This window comes from Amphibalanus amphitrite, unplaced genomic scaffold (assembly GCF_019059575.1).
Source record: "Amphibalanus amphitrite isolate SeventyFive unplaced genomic scaffold, NRLGWU_Aamphi_draft 000010F_arrow, whole genome shotgun sequence".
NCBI classification, from domain to species: domain Eukaryota; kingdom Metazoa; phylum Arthropoda; class Thecostraca; order Balanomorpha; family Balanidae; genus Amphibalanus; species Amphibalanus amphitrite.
The window spans coordinates 361,675-383,763 of record NW_024881506.1 but is presented as its reverse complement, the minus strand read 5'-3'; the positions used below and the strand labels follow the sequence as shown (position 1 = coordinate 383,763).

Below are 22,089 nucleotides of genomic sequence, written 5' to 3'. Positions count from 1 at the left end.
TCGTTAATAGACCATATTGATAAAAATCAGGTAGGGATCTCAAACTACCAATGCCAAAGTTTGGTTAAAATCAAACGCATATACAACGAGAAATAGCCGAAAAGGACTGTTCCACAGGGTCTGAAACGCATAGTAGGTTTTAAAAAATACCATTCTGCAGTATTTTAGTAGTTTATAGCAGCAGTTTAAGAAACAAAACACGCACTATTTCGTGGGTCACCCGTTCTTCTATTCCGGAATATTGTAACATTTTTCAAATACGAATGAACGAAGAAGCCATCGAGCTAACTTAATAAATTAGTATATGTTGAAATAACTGTAAAATCCCGCATAAACATACAGTGACGGTATTTTACATTGTACGTCACTGAACTGAAATAGCATTCAATTTTGTGTTAACGTGAGCCATCTACTGCTCGATATGACTTCTGCACCAATCACAAGGAGGTTTGTCTACACCCTCTAATTCCATTGGATGATGGTTGCCTTCGCAGTTCTCACCCAAACTGAAGAGTGCAGGAACGACGTGTCAGAGACAAAACTGACGCAACTTCATTGCTTATGCTATTTTGCAATCCCTTTTCATTATGGAAGCCAGCCCAGTTGACAGTTGTGAGCCGGGGATGAGGAGGGAGACGGTGTGACACGGGTGACAATAGGGATAAGTGTTGCTGCTGCTGGAGTGAATTATCAGCCTATCCATTTGGTTCTTTTTTGGTGGGCACATAAGGTAAGATTTTGTCGACTTCATCCGAATCAAGAGCATGCTCATTTTTTGAAATTTTGTCTGAATGGGCGGCTAAATAACGACCAATATTGCACAGGTGCTTCGATACTTGATTGCGTCGTGAATTATCAGACACGAAATCAGGATGTCAACATACATCATCTGGTGTGCTTTTTATAATTGTTTTGGCATTCAGACCTGATGTAGGTATTACCGTAAACTTGGTGTCACATGGATGTAGGTACCAGACGCAGATCGTGGGTGATGGACGATATTCAATATTCCCTAGGCATTGCAAAAGCAGTGTTTGATATATCTCGGGCGACAAAGATTCTAAGTCGTCTGGGCGTGTGTTTCATGTCCCCAACGAAGGAGAGGCTCTACCCAGAGATGCTTCTTTCTAACCAAACCAAACCAAAACAAACCTAAACTAACCTGACCTAATCTAACCTACAACCTACAAACCTACAAACCTGGCTACAATGGTAGAAAATATTACAGGCAGCTGGCTGCTAGCCCATGACCTTTGTATCACGAGGCGGGCGGCTTAATCACTTGAACACACAGACCAGCTGATTGCAGCAAGGTGTAAGCCATTTTTGAATGACACAATGTAGATTTCTCTGGTTAGTGCCTCTCCTTGGTTGGATGAACAAAATAGGTAGGCGCTCTGATGACGTAGAATCTTTGTCGTTCTGGAGATGCCAAACGCTGTCTTTGCATTTGGTTGGTAATTTTGGCTGTTGGCATACCCAGCATTGGTACAAAACACAATTTTAGTGAACATATTCAAAAAGTTTAAATGTATATTTTGTTGTTGGTCAAAAACTTCTTATTCCAAATCCAAGATAACCATTTTGTAGACCATTATAATTGGCACCTCTGGTGGTTTTCATGTGCAAATTTCTGTCAAAGATATGCCTTGTAGAGTTGATAAGTTATGTCAAGGCCCTATATAGGTACCACTTTTGTCTTTTTTTTTTTTGGCCAAAGCTGGCTGTAATGATGTCTCAAAATCAATCATTACTCTTTTTTCAAACAAATTCCAACGGATTATGGAAAATTGATGGAGGAGAAGCTGCAGCTGCAGGCAGGTTATGGATAGTAACTGCAGGCTGTCTAAAAAATTGACAAACATTATTCATTTGCAAATTTCAGGGTGATCACATGAAAAGTTTTTGTGTTATTGTGAGAAGTTTGCAGGAGAAGGCAGGGGGCATGTTAGCAGGGGATCATGCTGGCTTTTGTCCGAAAGTTGTGCTGCCTCTTGTGCTGCCTGCTCTTTACAGAAATGTCATTTGTGTTTGACTTTTCACACAGCATTGCTGACATTTATGTGAATCTGTTTGAAGTGAGTTATGTTTGGCTGTTTGAGATTTATTATTGTAATTCCATTTGGGATCTTCACAAGACTTCAAATAATAAAATAATCTTAAGAGTGGCATCCATGCGCGTGCCTCGGTATTGGGTGGTGGCGCTGTCTGTGCGCGGTGGTGGCGCTGTCTGTGCGCGGCCTGGCGGCGGCGCCCTGAGCCGGACTGTCTCTGCCGCAGGCGCCGCCGCCATGGCTACGCGCAGTCTCACCGACGTCTTCCTGCTGATGCGCAACAACGCGCAGCAGACGCGGCACATGTACTCGACGCACGGCACGTCGGACTCGGACGCGCTGGTGGGCCACGAGCCGGACCTGGAGGCCGGCGCGCCGCCGCCGCCCTGGCTGGCCACCATGCAGCAGGTGCAGTTCGGTGTGCGAGACGTGCACGAGCGGCTCCAGGAGCTGGACGCGCTGCGGCAGCGCCACCTGACGCGGCCCACGCTCGACGACAGCTCGGCGGACGAGCAGCGCATCGAGGCGCTCCAGCACGACATCACGGACGCGCTGTCGCGCGCGCAGCGCAGCCTGCAGCTGGTGCAGCGGGCCGGCCGCTCGTCGCCGCCGGCGGAGGCGCGCCTCAACCGGCAGGTGGTGCTGGCGCTGGCCACGCGGCTGCAGGAGCTGAGCGGCCAGTTCCGCTCGTCGCAGGGCGGCTACCTGCGCCAGCACCAGCAGCGCGAGCAGCGCGCCCAGGGCTACTTTGACGCCATGGTGCTGGAGGAGGCGGCGGTGGGCGCTGACTCGGCCGAGGACCGGGCGTTCATGCAGGGCGGCGCGCCGCTCAGCGAACAGGAACTGCTGCAGCTGGAGGAGGAGACGGCCGCGCTCCAGCAGCGCGACACAGAGGTCCAGGAGCTGGTGCGCTCCATCGCCGAGCTCAACACCATCTTCCGCGACCTGGCGCAGATGGTGGCCGACCAGGGCCAGGTGGTGGACCGCATCGACGTCAACGTGGAGAGCACCCAGGTGCGCGTGTCGCAGGGCCTGCGTCAGCTGCAGAAGGCCGACCAGTACCAGCGCCGCGGCCGCAAGATGACCTGCATCTTCGGCATGGCCGGCCTGATCGTGCTCCTGCTCATCATCCTCATCTCGGTCAAGTCGTAGGGATCGTCGGGAGCTGCGTGCCGATGGATGACTGACTGAGGAGCTAGTGTACGGGTGTGGACCGGCCGCAGAGATATCTCGGCGCCTCGTGTAGTATCGGAGCCTCCGTGTCGGTACCCGCAGCTGATCCTCCCTGCCTGTCACTGTCCTGTGACTACCTGTCCCGTCTGTGACCAGCTTATGCATTGGATGGTGATCGGTGGCTCGCAGAAGGATCCGTTTACTTCTGGCTTGTGCAACGACTACCGACCAAGATAAGGAATAGACGTGGGAACGTAATGTTGCTGGGTGTTGTGATTCGTCATATGTGTTCCCATTGTTGTGGAGGCTTATGTATCTGTATGTATCCTGCTGGAAATGTTTTGACCGTCAGCCGAGCCTGCCATGTTCGTTGTGTCCCGAATATCATCCCGCTTTTGTGGCGTAACAAACGTAACATTTTTGCGAATGACATTCAGTGGGCATTTTTTTCCATCTCGTTGGAAGCTTTGATGAGGATTTTTTAGAGCATAATGAGATAATTAATGTTTTGTGAGCACAAAACATACCGAGTCGCGCGTGTTCAATATCATAATTAGATAGATTGTCCGGTGCTGTTATTCTTACCCTAACTGTTGGTATCCAATGGAGTTCAGTGTCATCTTTTCATTCATATCACTTCGCTTATTTCCTAGGCTCCTTTTTTCGCGGCCTTCTCGATATTTAACCTTCTCCGGTTTATGATATAACTATGCCTGTTTACCAGCTACTTCAAAGACCCGACTGTTGTGCTTCTGTGACTGTACGTATGTCTGCTGGGCTGGACCAACCACCGACTATGGGAAACTGTGGCGCTGCTGTACATTTCCTTGTGCTCTGTGTATTATTAACTTGTTGTGACCGAAATACATATTGCACTTCAAATGGTGTTGTTTTGACGGACGTTTGATGTGACCAGCTATATCGATGTTGTGGGCGCATCATTTTTATACGTCTATATCTGTGGCTTCAAACTTTTGAAAGCAGACGATAAGAACTGATAATGCGAGCGACACCCACCTCAAGGTGTATTATAGGGATCCTGATATTAGTGAGTGGTGAGTACAATGTGCCCAGCAGTCACTAAGGCATACCACGTTTTGATGAGAGATAATTCTTTGGCGATCTGATGCTGCTTATCAAAGCTATTATACGACGCCTCGAATCTATCTCAACGTCGGCCTGTGATGGTCGCGATAGCAGTGAGGGTCTGCTCTGATGGAAGACGGTCCCATGCCACGTCAGCTGGGTATACCCGTCATGGCGAGGAACGACTTGCGCGGTGCTTAGTGCATATAATTTGCAGTTGAACGATTCTGTAAATCTAGGAAGTATCATTAGAATATATGACCTTCTCCTCGGAAAATGACCAAATGAATGAAAATGATTATTTATTGATGAATTGATGATATTTCGGTACTCGCTACTTTTGCTTTGTACGATTTAAGGAATTTGATTTAGACTAAGGTCTGTGACCGAAATATCATCAATTCATCAATAAATAATCATTTTCATTCATTTGGTCATTTTCCGAGGAGAAGGTCATATATTCTAATGATACTTCCTACATTTATCATGCTCCTCGCAGCAGCTCTCAACGATTCTGTAAATCAGCCAATAAATGCTCCATATTGAAATACATAGGAGGTGGCGGTAAATGAGCGACTTGTACTTGGAGTACTTGGAGTACGATGGTAAAGTATGACAACGAACCTCCTGGAGCAAGTCATTGCGCGCCGGGCTCCGTAATGCCTGATATGTTTGCAGTGCGTTGTGTCACAGATCACTGCATAGATGATTGCTACAATACCTGTACTAGCTATGGCTGTATGTCTCGCCCAGCGCACGGCTGTCATCAGTTCCAGGCTCTGCCGCACATCCTGTTCCAGCCACCATACGCTTCCCGCCGTCCCCTCCCCACTGCGGACATACGACGCTGAACACCTGACCTCTGATCGCTCTGACCTCCCGCAGCAGCTGAGCGGTCCCGATGGCGAGCTACCCAGTGTACTCCGCCGTACAGCTGACCTCCCCTGACCTCCCGCGGCAGCTGAGCGGTCCCGATGGCGAGCTACCCAGTGTACTCCGCCGTACAGCTGACCTCCCCTGACCTCCCGCAGCAGCTGACACGGTCCTGATGGCGACCTACCCAGTGTACTCCGCCGTACAGCTGACCTCCCCTGACCTCCCGCAGCAGCTGAGCGGTCCCGATGGCGACCTACCAGGAGTTCATTCAGCAGCAGGAGGAGCGGGACGGCGTGCGTCTCACGTGGAACGTGTGGCCCAGCAGCCGACTGGAGGCCACCCGGCTGGTAGTGCCCGTCGCCGCGCTCTACACGCCGCTCAAGGAGAGGCCCGGTGAGTGGGGACGGGCGATAGCCTCTACACACCGCTTAAAGAGAGGCCTGATCACTCAGTACTCTAAAGTCAGCCGGGGGCGATAGCCTCTACACACCGCTCAAAGAGAGACCCGGTGAGTCAGCCGGGGCGGGGCAGTAGCCTCTACCCACCCCTCAAGGAGAGGCTCGCCGAGCCGGCGAGTCGGCTGGGTGTTAGTCACCCCGTCAGTTAGCTTAACCACACCTCACCTAATCACAGACGGTCTGGTATGACCTGCTATTGCCTGTGGCCGACAACCATTTCATGTACGATTAGGTCGCGATGGACGATTAGATGTGCTGTCGTGACTCTTCCGTTGTGTTAGCAGACCTACAGGTCTAGTATGATCTTACGAGCTATTTTGTGAAACGTCTGTTGTTGTGCCATGTGTGTTCGGACATATTCCGTGTGTCATGTATCTGTATGCCGTATTGTGTGTACCTTGTGGATTATGCCGTCTTTTGTTATATTTACAGACTTGCAGCCGGTATGACCCTATGGTGTGTATGACGCGCTGTGTATGTGTGTGACACTTTCTGTTGTATTGACAGACCTACAGCCGGTCCAGTATGACCCGGTGGAGTGTATGACGTGCTGTGTATGTGTATGACGCTCTCTGTTGTATTTGCAGACCTCCAGCCGGTCCAGTATGACCCGGTGGTGTGCACGCGGCCCCAGTGTCGCGCCATCCTCAACCCGTGCTGCCAGGTCGACTACCGCGCCAAAATCTGGGTCTGCAACTTCTGCTTCCAGCGCAACCAGGTGAGACGCTCGCCGTGTTGGCACGGATCAAAGACCATCCAGTCTCCAACTCGTGCTGTGAAGATTGACCAGGTATTGTGGAAATACTGATGTTTATGCTCTTGACCTTTGTGTGTATGAAGTGTCTCAAAATGCCGAAAGCGTCATTTCTTTGCCACGCAAATGGAAACATTTCCTGGCATTATTTCTTGCGACTATGTTACCTACAAATAGCATACCCGGTTCATTATTTGTAGGCGTGGTACGTTAGCGACTGCCTTGTGTAAGCTGTCGTCCTGTCGGTTTGTGCCTCAGCTGACTCTCGGGGAGGCCCAGTGCCCTGTGTGACCCTGTGACATTTAGACCCTCTATGCCGTCCCTGTGCTCTGCCCCGCTGCCCTGACCGACTGAGTGTCCTGTCGCGCTGGCGCGGTGCCCTGACGGGATGTGTGTGCCCGTGCTCCGGCGCAGTGCTGCTGCTCTGCCCCAGTGACCTGACCGGGTGTGTGCCCGTGTTCCGGCGCGGGCACACACATCCTCAGTGCTGCTCTGCCCCAGTGACCTGACCGGGTGTGTGCCCGTGTTCCGGCGCGGGCACACACATCCTCAGTGCTGCTCTGCCCCAGTGACCTGACCGGGTGTGTGCCCGTGCTCCGGCAGTTTCCGCCGCAGTACGCGTCCATCACGGAACAGCACCAGCCGGCAGAGCTGATCCAGCAGTTCTCCACCATCGAGTACACCATCACGGTACGTACCACGACACTGCACTGTGTACAGAGCTGATCCAGCAGTTCTCCACCATCGAGTACACCATCACGGTACGTACCACGACACCGCACAGTGTACAGAGCTGATCCAGCAGTTCTCCACCATCGAGTACACCATCACGGTACGTACCACGGCACCGCACAGTGTACAGCCGACACTGCACAGTGTACAGAGCTGATCCAGCAGTTCTCCACCATCGAGTACACCATCACGGTACGTACCACGGCACCGCACAGTGTACAGCCGACACTGCACAGTGTACAGAGCTGATCCAGCAGTTCTCCACTATCGAGTACACCATCACGGTACGTACCACGACACTGCACAGTGTACACTATACAGCCGACACTGCACAGTACACAGAGCTGATCCAGCAGTTCTCCACCATCGAGTACACCATCACGGTACGTACCATCATCACCATCATTGTACAGAGCTGATCCAGCAGTTCTCCACCATCGAGTACACCATCACGGTACGTACCACGGCACCGCACAGTGTACAGCCGACACTGCACAGTGTACAGAGCTGATCCAGCAGTTCTCCACCATCGAGTACACCATCACGGTACGTACCACGGCACCGCACAGTGTACAGCCGACACTGCACAGTGTACAGAGCTGATCCAGCAGTTCTCCACTATCGAGTACACCATCACGGTACGTACCACGACACTGCACAGTGTACACTATACAGCCGACACTGCACAGTACACAGAGCTGATCCAGCAGTTCTCCACTATCGAGTACACCATCACGGTACGTACCACGGCACCGCACAGTGTACAGCCGACACTGCACAGTGTACAGAGCTGTACGACACTGTACAGTACAGAGAACTGCTGGATCAGCTGGAAGAGCTGATCCAGCAGTTCTCCACCATCGAGTACACCATCACGGTACGTACCACGGCACCGCACAGTGTACAGCCGACACTGCACAGTGTACAGAGCTGATCCAGCAGTTCTCCACTATCGAGTACACCATCACGGTACGTACCACGACACTGCACAGTGTACACTATACAGCCGACACTGCACAGTACACAGAGCTGATCCAGCAGTTCTCCACCATCGAGTACACCATCACGGTACGTACCATCATCACCATCATTGTACAGAGCTGATCCAGCAGTTCTCCACCATCGAGTACACCATCACGGTACGTACCACACTGAACAGTGTACAGCCAACACCGCACAGTGTACAGCCGACACTGCACAGTGTACAGAGCTGATCCAGCAGTTCTCCACTATCGAGTACACCATCACGGTACGTACCACGGCACCGCACAGTGTACAGCCGACACTGCACAGTGTACAGAGCTGATCCAGCAGTTCTCCACCATCGAGTACACCATCACGGTACGTACCACGACACCGCACAGTGTTATACAGCCGACACTGCACAGTGTACAGAGCTGATCCAGCAGTTCTTTACTATCGAGTACACCATCACGGTATGATAAGACGGCCGCCGACACTGCATACTGAAGGGGACCGCTTGAGACGGATGCTGAAACTATTTATCTCCTCTTGCGGTACTATAGTCCACCTCATATTATCTGCAACTCTGCTGATGATTGACCTATGATCAGCTTTAACATGATTTTTGTATTCATAATTGAATTTTATTGCCTGTTTTGGTTGATGGCTTTATATGAGTGTCAAAGAGGAATATTCTTTGATGTTTTGCAATGTCGCAGAAGTTTAGCTACACCTTTCATTGTAGTTCTGCTTTCTCAAGTTATTTTGTACACTGATCATTACCTGACAAAATGGAATTATTTATTAAAAGTTGTTGCATTGCGATCTCCTCCCTCCAATACGGCGTGCCTGTGAGTCATGATAGCCCAGTGTTACTGTCCACTGCTGATGTCACGTGACTCATGTCCCCACCCGCAGCACGCCCAGTGTTACTGTCCGACTGCTGATGTCACGTGACCTTTGTCCCCACACGCAGCGCGCCTAGTGCATGCCGCTGGCGATGTCACGTGACTTCTGTCCCCACCCGCAGCGTGCCCAGTGCATGCCGCCCATCTTCCTGCTGGTGGTGGACACGTGTGTGGACGAGGACGAGCTCGGAGCCCTGAAGGAGTCGCTGCAGATGTCGCTCAGTCTGATGCCGCCCAACGCGCTGGTCGGACTCATCACCTTCGGCAAGATGGTGCAGGTGGGTAGCCGAGGAGACTGGGAGCTGGGAGGGAGGTGGGCTGAGGGACCCGAGAGGGCGGATCGTCACACCGCGTCAGTGCGAGGTGTGGAACTGGGGGAGGGACTCGGGCTTCATCGCCGTCGCTACGACAGCCGGGGGAGACGCTGGCAGTGGGGACAGACGTGTGCAGCAGGCTGATTCAGATGTATGGCATGGCGGAGTGAGGGCCTGAGGCGGTCAGTGGATCAGTAATTCTGAGTCAGGTGTGCGCTGGGCTGTGTCAGGTGTGCAGAGTTGGTCGCTCTCTGCCTCGTCTCGCCCCGTCTCACCCCGCCGCCCCGGCGCCACCAGGTGCACGAGCTCGGCTGCGACGGCTGCTCCAAGTCGTTCGTGTTCCGCGGCACCAAGGACATGACTGCGCGCCAGGTGCAGGACATGCTGGGCATCGGCCGCGGCGGCGGCCAGCAGCAGCCGCAGCCGCGCGCTCCGCAGCCGCCCGGCGCCCCCGGTCAGCAGCCCGGCCAGCCGGCCGGGCCGCAGCAGCTCAATAGGTTAGCCGGCAACCAGTGAGTGCGCGGCGCGGGCAGAGGTGGCGGTCACCGCGGCTTGTGTCTCCTGGCTCTACAACTCTCCTCCCCCCTGACACACCCGGCTCCGCGGCCGGTGTGACTCCCGGACAACGGAGCAATGAGTTTGTAATGAGCTAACAGGAAGAAGCCATCAATCATCAATCCCCCGTCACCCAGGGTTTAGTTTGTCATACTAAGATAAGTAGATAGGTGGGCGAATCTTTCACTAATTAGAATATAGGCTCCTTGAAACGTTTCGATGGGGGTAGATCTTACGTGACATTTTGAGAGCTTATATCGCAGCTTTGCGAATCGTTTTCTTTCTAAAAAGGGAAACACGTTTAATTGTTTTTTTTTCTCATCAGTATCCAGTAAGTATGTCATTTATTTTCCTTCTAATCGAAGAATATGATAGTCAATTATAAAGTAGACAGTTACACCTTTCAAGCATAATTTTAGGTCCCCCTCAATTATCCCCACGTAAGGTATGTTTATCACGCCAAAGGTCTCTAGTCAGCTGCCAGTTGACGTCTATGATTATCACTCTTTTACACTCAACCACCGTGCTGAAATTTCTCGCGTGTTCTGCCCAGGTATAGGTCATTCGGATCACGGTACGTGTTTTACCTTTGGTGCTTGGTGGTGGGCGGGCCTTCGTGCTATATTAACGCTAGCATGCTAACGGCGGCGGGACGGTTGTGGTGGCGGTGGTGGTTTTAACCAGGGCTATTTCGTGGTGCTGGAAAATTGACCAACTTGCTCCATAGGCTGATGCGACCTGTGTGGGACTCTTTTCTATTTTCTCTATGTCTCTTATTTCTCTTGTTCTCATGCTAGATCATTTGTATTTATTTTATGATATTTTGTGTCCATCATTACGTTTCCTTTTCAGCCCAAAACACATGCCGGAGCTCCATTTCAGTATGGAGCTACGGCGGCTCCCTGTGCAGTTTCCGGCCTTTGGAGTAATTCCAGAGAAAGGCCTGTGGCCCTGTATGGCTGTAACCCTGTGGTAATAGAGTCTGGTTTTGTGACTCATATTTCTGACGTCATGAACACACTAAGCGGTGACGGACCAATGCCACGCCTACTTTCTCTCTTCTTTGGGGCTTTGCATGCGGGTTTGTAAGATGATTGAATCCTGCCGATAATTGTGCAGAATTTACCTGGTGTGCTACTTAACGTAATTACTTGTTTACTTAGCGTGAAGTTACGCCTTTCAGCTTAACATAGCGATGTTTAGTTAAGAGTAAAGTTATTGATTACACCTCTTGTGCGCAGTCAAGCTATCATTTCATCATTTTCTTCGATAGTAAAATTTGTTCGAGTTTCTGGTCACGGCAGTAGCCTGTGCGCTGTCCGCCGCTCCCCGGCCCGCCGCTGACCGCCGCCCCGCCCAGGTTCCTGCAGCCGCTCCACAAGTGCGACAGTAACCTGACGGACCTGCTGGGGGAGCTGCAGCGCGACCCGTGGCCCGTGCCGCCGGCCAAGCGGCCGCTGCGCTCCACCGGCACGGCTCTCTCCGTGGCCGTCAGTCTGCTGGAGGTGAGTCGGGGGCGCGGCCGAGTCGCTGACCATACCCCGGGACAGTCGGAGGGTCGATACCCCTCCCCCAGGACAGGCAGAGGGCCGCTGTCCCTCCGTTGGGCCTGTCGGAGAGCCACTCCTCTTTTGTTAAATCAGAGGGCCGCTACCCCTCCCCGGGACAGTCTGAAGGCCGCGCTCGGCCCCATACCACTACTCCGATTTAAGTCATAGTGCCCTCGCGCGCCTCTCCCAGATCAGTCCTGGGGCCGCCGCTCCACTCCGTATGTCAGACAGAAGGCGGCGCGCCACATCTACTCTGCAGACGGAGGGCGCGGCCGGATATAGCGGTAGCGCATCCGGCCTCCATCTGTGCTGCTCACTGAATTGTGACGCACTGCTTCGGTCTCGCAGCTGCTCTAGCTTTTATCGTTAGGTTTCTTCTCTTAACTTTCCTTCTGTAATTCGCTGCACGGTAAATGAATAACTCCTTGTTCAATGTCTTCTTCTTCGCATCTTTTATGATCAGTGTGGCCAGATATCACAGTAACGGTCTGTCGCGCTGACGTTATGAATTCTCTGATCTCTCTCCATCTGTCCGGCTCCCTGGTCTGAGTTGGCGCGTGTGTGCCCGCCTCTGACCGCAGGTGTCTCTAGGGATTGACTCGTCGGCCAAGGAGCCCTCCAAGCGGGTAACTGAGGCCCGCCGGCGGCCCGGGTGTGCTGTCCCGTGTGTGTCCCGAGCCCCGCGTGTGTTCCGTCCCTGTAGTCAGTGTCCCGGGGAGCCGCCGACCGGGCGGTGCTCGGTGCTCCCCCCGCCCGGCACCGAGCCACGCGACACGCGGGTGTGGGTGTCCCTGGTGTTGGGGTCCTGTGTGGGTTACCCCGGGCTGGGAGTGGGCGGAGGTTCGCTCGGTGGTGGTAGCTGCCGGTGATAGATACCCAGCGCTGATCACACCACCGGTATACAGGGCTGGTGATAGGGCCGACTTACTCTACCTCCGCTGGACAAGGAGGGTAACGCACAGCAGATCAGCTGAAGTGCGGTCTGATTTTACCGCCCGTATTTTGTAATACTCTTCCTTTTTTGAACTCTAGTCCCAAAATGCACTGCTAGCATACACAATACACATTGAATAGCCTTTTTTTGGCTCTGGCGGTGTGCCAGATGCTCGTATAACACGCTTGTGTGGTGGTTGTGTTTTTACCTATAAATGGTGAACATGTGGTTTTGAATACCTGCCAAAGATGCAGCCCATGAGTAATGTGAATGTCCCGCCTCTTGTCTTCACTCCGACCCTCTCCAAGTTTTGCCATTTGCTCTCTTTTAGGTAGTGGGCACGGCTTTTCTGTACATTCTTAGCAAACCTGTCGCTGTACCTACTGTTCCCTGATGCTCATTGTGGGCTTCTGTGTGTTGATTAGTGGTTCACGCTTTCTGCTCACATTTTGTTGTGTCTGCTGAATAGCTGTGAGTAGGCTAGTCTAGCTTGTAACGGTGGTTTTGTCTGATGGTCCCTAGTTTTTCACATTGCGCGGCTGGTAGTTATTTTTGTGCCTGTTTGTCCCACGTTTAGTTATCTGCACGGATCACAGGGTGAATGTGGCGCTGGACCTTTCGTTTTTTTTTTTTTATTACCGCTTCTTCGTTATGTCCTTGCATTCTGCCTGACTCATTTTTGCTTAATTTCTTTTACTTTCCAATATTTATCTTAATTATTGTCTTTAATGCTGTCTCTTTAGTAGCCCTTAGTTGCTTTAACTTCATGCTCAACTTCGGCTTCCTATCTCATTTTTCCACCCTGTTCCCACGTAGTTCTGTTGTCTAGTTACCACCGTGACCGCTGGGCGGCGCTGCGCTCGCCGGCGTCTGACCGCTCTCCGCCGTGTTTCAGTGCACGTTCCCCAACTCTGGAGGCCGGATCATGCTGTTTGTGGGCGGCGCGTGCTCCCAGGGACCGGGCATGGTGCTCAACGACGACCTCAAGAACCCCATCCGGTGAGTAGGGCCCGAACGGGAGGTGTCTGCCGCTCATAGGACTAAATATCTGAAGAAGTGACTGGGACGGCTGGTAGGTGGTGAATGGTGATCCCAGCGGCCAGCAGAGGCAAAATGTGCCGAGTTTGAGACTGAAAGAGTCATTGTATCGTCAGCTGGTTAGCTGTATCGTCAGCTCGCGGCTGGAAACGCTATTTTTTACGGACGTGCAGCTCGTTTTTTGTGTGCATGACATTGACACACAATCACCCTCCTACCATCCGCAGCTCCCACAACGACATCGAAAAGGACAACGCCAAGTACCTGAAGAAGGCGACCAAGCACTACGACGCGCTGGCAGCGCGCGCGGCGGCCAACGGCCACGCGGTGGACATATACAGCTGCGCGCTCGACCAGACCGGTCTGCTCGAGATGAAGTCCTGCTGCAACCTCACCGGGTTAGTGCGGGGCGGGGAGGGGTCCTGAGGGGAGAAAAGCCGCTAAGTTCCTGCACCTCTCAGGTTTCAGGTTTTAGAACGTTTTGTGGTTTTGTAACGTTAGGTATTGTAGATTTTACTGACAATAATTGTCAAGGTACATTTGAATGGAAATTTGGGTAGATCCTGGCAAATGGCCATTTCCTAACAGCTGCACTGATACTGTGACATGACCGTGCCGTCTGTCCAGCTCCCTGTCACCGTGCGCGCAGTGCCCCTGACGCGGCGTCTGCCCAGTCCCTTTGTCACCGCCTTCACCATGTCCCTGACACGGAGTCCGTCTCTGTCCTGCTGCCACTATCTGCGTCACGTCTCTGACGTGGTGTCCGTCCCCGCTCCACCGACAGCGGTCACATGGTGATGGGCGACTCGTTCAACTCGTCACTCTTCAAGCAGACCTTCCAGCGGGTGTTCGCCAAGGACCAGCGCAACGAGTACAAGATGGCCTTCAACGCCGTCGTCGAGGTGAAAACATCGCGCGAAATCAAAGGTACGGGACTGCTGGATAATTCGGCTCATATTTTGCCTCAGAAAGGTACTTCGTTCTATTTAGTAACGCTATCGTGATTTATCGTAGTTGATTTAGTTCACTTTCCTGTTGAAAAATGAGGCAAGCAACCATTTATGGATGTTTTACTATGCTCTATGTTAGACTGTTCATAGCCCATGACTTGCGTGTTTTTTATCACAGCTGTCCATAATGAGCTCGCAACTGACGTGCTGTCATTTGATACCCCTCGTGACCTTTTTAGCACCCTCCCGTGACTCGCAACTTTTCCTTCTTCCATTCTTTAAGTGTCGGGTTGCCTGGGCCCGTGCGTCTCGATGAACAACAAGGCGGCCAACGTGGGCGAGACGGAGATCGGCGTGGGCGGCACGTCCCAGTGGAAGTTCTGCTCGCTCACGCCAAACACCACGCCCGTCATAGCGTTGGAGATCGTCAACCAGGTCAGTCCGAGAGGGGAACGGCCGGGGCGGGCGGGGCGCAGTGCCGGTAGATGGTGATAGGCGGGTGGTGAGGAGCCGTGCTGACATCGAATGTAGATGAGTGAGCACTGTATGGTGGTCGGTATATGGTTTGGCATCGGTCTCTGTTCCGTGTGCATCATTGGGACTTTGGAGGTTGAGTTTTATTGAGAGTCGTTTGGCTTATATTGCTTGTGCGGTAGACCCCCGTGTTAAAAAACGACAATATATTCAAATACACAGTTAATATATTGTCGTTTTTTATATATATCTGTCATGGATAACACACAAGACCCCTATGTGACATCTCAATGTCCCGTCTATTGTTCGGCAGCACGGGGCGCCGATCCCGCAGGGCGGCCGCGGCTGCCTCCAGTTCATTACGCAGTACCAGCACTCGAGCGGCCAGAAGCGCGTCCGAGTCACCACCATCACCAGAAAGTGAGCCGCCCGGCGCAACCCGACCAAGCGCTTGTACTTTGTAGTCAGACTTTTACACAGATATGAGCTAACTGTGGATGACACCAACAATTCTCAATAGTCCTCACGTTGACATCAGCTGTACTCCGTGTTGCTCAACTGTCAAGTGTCAAGTTACATTGCCTACTTCATTTCATCGACGCCAGGTATCGCCACGTCACAACTGCGCCGTTTTGATTTCCTCAGCTGGGCGGACGCCACCACGGGCATGCCTCACATCTCTGCCGGCTTCGACTCTGAGGCGGCGGCGGTGACCATGGGTCGGATGGCCGTCTGGCGAGCCGAGAGCGCCGAGGGACGCGACGTCCTGCGATGGGTGAGTTATGGTCCCTACTGTAGCCGAGAGCGCCGAGGGACGCGACGGGCTCCGATTGGTGAGTTATAGTCCCTACTGCAGCTGAGAGGGAGGGTGGAAGGGGGGGGGGGGTATGCCGAGAGCGCCGAGGGACGGGACGTGCTCCGATGGGTGAGTACTGAGTGGTCCCTTCAGCTGGGGAGGGGAGAGCCGAGGGGGCCGAGGGATGGGGCGTGGTCTGACGCGTGAGCTCCCACTAGCTAATGGGATGGGGAGGGGGAACTGTGCTTCGTGTCGGCCCAATGACTGTACTGCGGGGCTGTCTGACCGTAATGACTTAATTGCAATCTCCGTCGCGACGTGTAGGCGACTCCGCCTCAGACCCTCCTTACGTAACCCAATCACCGTTTAATCCACCTAATTGCTGTATCGATCGCTGCCTGCACTGATTGCTGGCCTACTGTGATCCCTGTTGATCTCTGGTGACTGTTCTGCGACATTGTGGACCTCTGGACTGACGTGTCTGCGCTGTTGTTGATTGCTGACCGTAGTGACTTCTGCACTGTTCGCTGACCCCGGCTGACCATTACGCACCGCAGGTGGACCGTATGCTGATCCGTCTGGTGCAGAAGTTTGGCGAGTACAACAAGGACGACCCCAACAGCTTCCGTCTGTCGGAGAACTTCAGTCTGTACCCGCAGTTCATGTTCCACCTGCGGCGATCGCCGTTCCTGCAGGTCTTCAACAACTCGCCCGACGAGACCAGCTTCTACCGGTGAGAATAGCTCACAGACCAGCTTCTACCGGTGAGATTAGGTTACAGACCAGCTTCTACCGGTGATAGTTAGGTTACAGACCAGCTTCTACCGGTGAGAATAGCTCACAGACTAGCTTCTACCGGTGAGAATAGCTCACAGGCCAGCTTCTACCGGTGAGAATAGCTCACAGACCAGCTTCTGCCGGTGAGAAAAGCTCACAGACCAGCTTCTACCGGTGAGAATAGCTCACAGACCAGCTTCTACCGGTGAGAATAGGCCACAGACTGGTGGTGCCTGCCTGTTTATTGGCATCGTGTCATTAACTGTTGCATCAGCTCTCTTTATTACATTTAAAGTGGTGCGACGTTTGCAGACGCGGTTTACCACTCTGTGTTTTGTGTTTCGTCTCACCGATAACCGTTCCGTTTTTCAGGCACATGCTGATGCGGGAGGACCTGACGCAGAGCCTGATCATGATCCAGCCGATCCTGTACAGCTACAGCTTCAACGGCCCGCCGGAGCCCGTTCTGCTGGACACCAGCAGCATCCAGCCGGACCGCATCCTGCTCATGGACACCTTCTTCCAGATCCTCATCTTCCACGGAGAGGTGCGCCTTACGATACCGGGATGTTGGAGTTGTTTTGACTTTTATAGTTGACGGTCATAAAGACGACTTTTTGAATAATTTATCTTACGTGTTTGATATTTAAACCAATAACCAAGTTTCGTACGTTGTCTTTTTTATGCCTATCTGTGTTGTTCGCTACCGCTGGGCAGTCCATGCCGTGAGACACTGACGAGCCGCTGTGTTTGGCCATCGCACGGCAGACGATCGCGCAGTGGCGTGCGGCCAAGTACCAGGACCTGCCCGAGTACGAGAACTTCAAACAGCTGCTGGAGGCGCCGGTGGATGACGCGCAGGAGATTCTGCAGACGCGCTTCCCGATGCCGCGCTATATCGACACCGAGCAGGGACACTCGCAGGTCAGTACTTCGAGCGAGCTGCAGTCAGCAGGGTCAGTGTGATACTGAGCTGGGACACTCGGAGGTTAGTACACCGAACAGGGCCACTCCCTGCAGTTCAGTGACATGGAGTGGGGTCAGTATGGGCACCGAGTGAGGTCACTCCCAGGTCAGTATAGACACCGAACAGGGCCACTCTCAGGTCAGTACACCAAGATGGCCAATCACAGGTCAGTATACACCGAGGAGGGTCGGTGGTCACCCACAGGTCACTGGCCGCCACTGCTCGTATAACAGTCGCAGCGGCGCCACTCGTCCCGTTCGCCGCCGTCAGCGCCAGGCAGGGGAAGATTTAACGAGCGCCGGACGGCGGCGGCGGCCTTGTGGCGGGATTACCAGCGGCGCTCTGCCCCCTCCCTTCCTCTGTCCGAGGTAATGCCCCTCTGTTTCAGCTCCCTCTGCCTGGCGAAATGCAACCTCTACCCCTTCCTCTCTGCGGCTGAATTCCCTCTGTCCCTTCTGTCATATGCCGGCCTAAACATCGTTCTGCTCTATCTTTCCTCCCTTTCTTCCTCATCTTCGTACTCCATCAATCAGTTTTGATTTTCGTTCGATTGAGGAAAATAACTCACTTATTCGTACTCCATCAATCAGTTTTGATTTTCGTTCGATTGACGAAAATAACTCACTTAGTTCTTAATGACGGCGCTATGGCCGCGTTATGGCCATACTGTGATGGTGTTGTAAATGTGCTGTGGCCAAGATTTAACCGTGTACTGACCCACCTTCCGTCTGGCCAGGCGCGGTTCCTGCTGCACAAGGTGAACCCGTCGCAGACCCACAACAACATGTACGCCTACGGCGGACAGGTGAGAGCCATCCCCCTGGGTCACGGACAGCTGGGTGTGAGAGGGCACCGGCCGACCGCTGGCACCGCGCGCCGCTACCCAGTAACCACTAGAGACACGGCTGGCCCGGCTTTGGCACAGCGCACACACAGGCTAGATTAGTGCGGAATAACCCGGTAGTGTGATGTGCCACGCCAACTATTTATAGTCGCCTAGGACACGCTTTATTTTGTGCTCTTAGTGCGGCGAACTTCCTCCGTATGGGAGGTTTGTTTCTGTCTTGTGTCGTAATTGAGTATTCTGGTAAATAACGCTAAAGCGTCATTTGCCATTTTTTGCCGTCGTATTCCATCCGTTTTCCTGTGCTTTGCAGTTGTCATGTACCGTAAGGAAAGAATCACCGACTGACCGATAGTACCCTGTCATGTCCGTCCGCAGTATCGTACTAGATGATATCGTATTGCCCCGACCCTTGCCGTATGTTATAGACCCGTGTCGTGCGGTTAAGTACCGTCCACTGGCAGTGCTGTCCCGGCCTCCGGGTCGAGGCGCGGCTGGTGCCGAGTCTCTGTGCCGGTTGTGCCTCGTCTGGTATTGTTCAACCCGTCTGTGTGCCGTCTAACCCATACGTCTGTCGTCTATAACCCGTCTGTATAATCCGTCTCTGTGCCCCGTCTGACCTGGTCACGACTCTCTTCCCAGGAGGTGGCCATCAGCTCGTCCGGGGTACAGTATCGCTCCCTCTCTCCGCGCGCTCACACTCTGTGTCTCGCTGTCGCCACCCGCACGCTCCTCGCTGTGTGTTGCAGCACCGCGCCTCGCTGCTCGCTTGCCGTCGCCTGCTCTCTTGGTGTTGGTGTCGGTGTGTTTGGGTGGTTACGGTAATTTTACAGCACCAGGTGGCGGCGGTGGCGATGGTGGCGGTTTCGGAGCTGCGGCTCGGCGGCTTTCTCATGGGCACCGGGCGCTCGATTTCGCCCTCCCGGGGTTGACGGCGCCCGTCGTGTGGCCGCGGGCGCCGTTGTATGAGGGTGTGTGATTTTGGGTGACAGCGGTCCAGGTGACAGCGGTCCAGGTGACTGATCCAGCATGTGACGCTCGGATTCAGGTGACGGCTGATAGCTTCAGTTGACGGTTGGTTGAGGTGACAGGTGCCGGTCGATGACAGATCCGGCATGTGACGGTCGGTTTGGGTGACAAGTTCGGCAGGTGGCGGTTTCCAGAGGTGCTGGAGGGCCGATACGCGGTGTGTGGGGTTTGGGGGAACTCCGGCGCTACTTCGAGGTAGCGGCGGGATATGGCGATGAGGTCCGGTAGATTCAGAGAACAGTCATAATCCAGTGATACGGATAAATCAACCATGGCAGTCGGGCTTTGCCCATGATAACTGCCTACATAGCGTACGTTTGATCAATACTCGTGGATGGTCAGTAGTCAACCAAGCTGCAATTCTGAATCTGCCGGGCCCGCCGTCCCATGGTGATACCGACGGGGGCTGCTGGATGTTGTGAAGGTGATGGATTGCACATTCATTGCACTGATGTACCCAATGCCGGCAGTCGATGTGTCCCGATAAGCATTTCATGTTCAGTGTGCAAGCAGATGCATTCGTTTGTTCTCGTTCAAGCCCTTCTCGTGGAACAGAAGCTACATGTAACTCCAATTTTTGCCAGCATCTTAATGCAGCGTCTGAAAGCACGAGTTCTTGAAATTCATGAATGATGTATAAGACCCTCTCCATTTATCATAGGTACTTAGTCGGAATTGCACTTAGGACTGAACAACCTCACGAACCCATTTACATGCCCGCCAACTTTCCCGATCTGTTCCTTCGTGACGACACCCGCAGCCTCCCTCCCCCCCCCCCCCCACCCCACTGACCCCCTGTCCCCTGCCGCTTCCACAGGAGGGCGGGGCGCCGGTGCTCACGGACGACGTCAGTCTGCAGGTGTTCATGGAACACCTCAAGAAGCTGGCCGTCTCGTCGCAGGCGTAGGCGGGCCGTGACGGTCAGGGGGAGGTCACGAACTCCCGGGCGGCGGCCTTGTGACCGACCGCCGGGCGGCCCGACACAGAGAGGACCGCCCCCAGCGTGTGACGTGCCGACGACGTGACCATGTGATGTTCTGTTCTTGGGGCGGGGAAACCCGACAGGTGAATTGGCGTTTATTAGTAGATTTTATCTCCTTTGGGCTAATAATAATATAAGTTGATCATGCAATTCTGTGCCCACATCGGATGAATACATATTGCTACACTACATGATGCGCGTTCGCGTATAATTGGTCTATATAAAGCATCGATTCACCACAGGACACCGCGACCGGCCAGGGCGTGGCCACGAAAGACACCTATGTGGCGGACATTGCACCGCGAGCGACAATAATCGGGAGTCAGCCGTCTGTGCGCGCGCGACAAAATACCGAACGTGACATGGAAACTACTCGGCAACCCTAGCCAAAAGGCGGCGCCGGCCAGATCAACAGGCGTGTGGCGGGAGACAGCGAGCGAGACAGTCCAATGGTATAATAAATAGAAGACGAGACATTGCGCGCCCGACTCGGCCTCCGTGGTATAAAAATAGTGCCGGCGCGCCGGGCCGCGGGTGGCGGTCCGGGCGACTCCGGCTCTATAGCTCCTCCGTTGGCACTCCGGCGCCGGACGCGGCACGGCGGCGACAATCAGCGGCGCGGCGGCTGCCGGCGGACTGGGGGACGGGCCGCCGCGCACCGGACTGGCCTGGTGAGCGGCGGCCCCTCGGACAGCCCGCCGGCCGCCGCCACCGGTCGGTCGTAGAGCCGCCCGCCGGCCGGACCCGGCGGTGACCCGGCCCGGCCGGCGGCTCGGCGCTCTCAGTTCAGGTAGCGGATGGACATTTTGCCCTCGACCTCTGTGCGTTTGAGCGCCTCGGAGAACTCTGCCAGGCTGATGGCGTCGTCGTTGTCCTGGTCCACCTCGCGGATGGTGCGGTCGGCGATACTGGCCAGCTGCTCGTCACTGAAACAGAGGCGCCGGGTCACTGTCACTGAGTCACTGCACGGCGATACTGGCCAGCTGCTCGTCACTGAAACAGAGGCGCCGGGTCACTGTCACTGAGTCACTGAAACACAGGCACTGGGTCACTTGACAGCGATACCGGCCAGCTGCTCGTCACTGAAACAGGGAGCCAGGTCACTATACTGAAACAGAGGCGCCGGGTCAGTGTCACTGCGGGTCACTGCAGTCACTATACGGCGGTACTGGCCAGCTGCTCGTCATTACAATAGCGCGAACGCGTCACTGCCACTGAGTCACCGAAACACAGTCACTAGGTCTGAGGTCACTATCACCGAATCACTGCAATCCAACAGCTACGAGGTCACTGCGGCGGCAATGACAGGTCACTGGGACGTTCACTTTAAAGGAAAAGGGCCACCTTTAACATGGGGATTGAAACTGAGATAGCCATCTTGTAGCCCGTGTCCGAAAACCTCTCTGTCAACCTCCTTACGGCCGATTTCGGCCTCCATTCGTAGTTATCGGCAATTTTAAAAGAAAATATGCCAGGAATGCGTTCTTATCCCAGGAATGCGTTCTTATCCGACAATACAGCCACCCGCGGCGAGGCTTTGGTTTTTAACCAATCAGCTTGCAGCAGTACTGATCAGGCACGGATCCCTGTACTAGCGAGCAGACCACGAGCAGTTGCGTTATTTTTCGTTGTCTGTTCTGGCAATCGGCCGGCGGATGAACATCCGCAATCGAATCTTGAAATCCGTCGCGCTGATTGGTGATGAGTTTCATGAGCTACTTTCATGAGGTCTATGAAAGTAAACCTATGCTATGCCCTGAACAGATGACATCTCGTTTGGTAGCCAATTGCTAAAATGCATTTTTATCTTACGCAAGGCAGTATACCATATTTTATACCGTGGCCATGGATTAGGTATTCCTGGATCGGACACTC

The 22,089-nt window shown here is 53.7% G+C and overlaps 3 protein-coding genes across 19 annotated transcripts in view; 2 read left to right on the top strand and 1 right to left on the bottom strand.

The window, feature by feature from the left end:
• Positions 1-203: 203 nt before the first annotated feature.
• Positions 204-20,405, top strand: LOC122381048 (protein transport protein Sec23A-like). 17 transcript variants are annotated; one of them, XM_043364777.1, is made up of 20 exons: positions 573-730; positions 5,419-5,582; positions 6,235-6,365; positions 7,005-7,091; positions 9,127-9,282; positions 9,616-9,815; positions 11,234-11,378; positions 12,005-12,049; positions 13,253-13,356; positions 13,623-13,793; positions 14,180-14,322; positions 14,629-14,780; positions 15,133-15,239; positions 15,465-15,594; positions 16,173-16,348; positions 16,765-16,939; positions 17,161-17,316; positions 18,096-18,164; positions 18,846-18,869; positions 20,050-20,405. In XM_043364777.1, the coding sequence occupies exons 2-20, from the start codon at positions 5,435-5,437 to the stop codon at positions 20,137-20,139; spliced, it is 2,409 nt and encodes an 802-aa protein (XP_043220712.1). In that variant the 5' UTR covers positions 573-730; positions 5,419-5,434; the 3' UTR covers positions 20,140-20,405. The 17 variants fall into 17 exon arrangements, with proteins under 17 accessions (XP_043220830.1, XP_043220807.1, XP_043220791.1 ...); XM_043364760.1 differs by having other exon boundaries at positions 9,616-9,830; XM_043364770.1 differs by having other exon boundaries at positions 582-730; positions 5,422-5,582; positions 9,616-9,830.
• LOC122380880 (syntaxin-16-like) lies at positions 2,292-3,206 on the top strand. Its single transcript, XM_043364415.1, has one exon. The coding sequence runs from the start codon at positions 2,292-2,294 to the stop codon at positions 3,204-3,206; it is 915 nt and encodes a 304-aa protein (XP_043220350.1).
• The window catches only part of LOC122381109 (calcineurin B homologous protein 1-like), a 16,535-nt gene continuing 14,742 nt past the window's right edge, over positions 20,297-22,089 (bottom strand). Inside the window, exon 5 of the mRNA XM_043364910.1 lies at positions 20,297-21,140. Within this exon, the coding sequence (XP_043220845.1) occupies positions 20,996-21,140 (145 nt within the window). The 3' untranslated portion in view covers positions 20,297-20,995. The remainder of the gene's footprint in view (positions 21,141-22,089) is intronic.

Excerpts from the sequence above, each read along its gene's own strand:
- LOC122380880 (XM_043364415.1), top strand. The coding sequence starts at position 2,292 with ATGGCTACGCGCAGTCTCACCGACGTCTTCCTGCTGATGCGCAACAAC.
- LOC122381048 (XM_043364760.1), top strand. The coding sequence starts at position 5,435 with ATGGCGACCTACCAGGAGTTCATTCAGCAGCAGGAGGAGCGGGACGGC. Across the intron at positions 12,050-13,252 it reads CCAAGGAGCCCTCCAAGCGG|TGCACGTTCCCCAACTCTGG; the intron begins GTAACTGAGGCC and ends GCCGTGTTTCAG. Across the intron at positions 18,165-18,845 it reads TGTACGCCTACGGCGGACAG|GAGGTGGCCATCAGCTCGTC; the intron begins GTGAGAGCCATC and ends CTCTCTTCCCAG.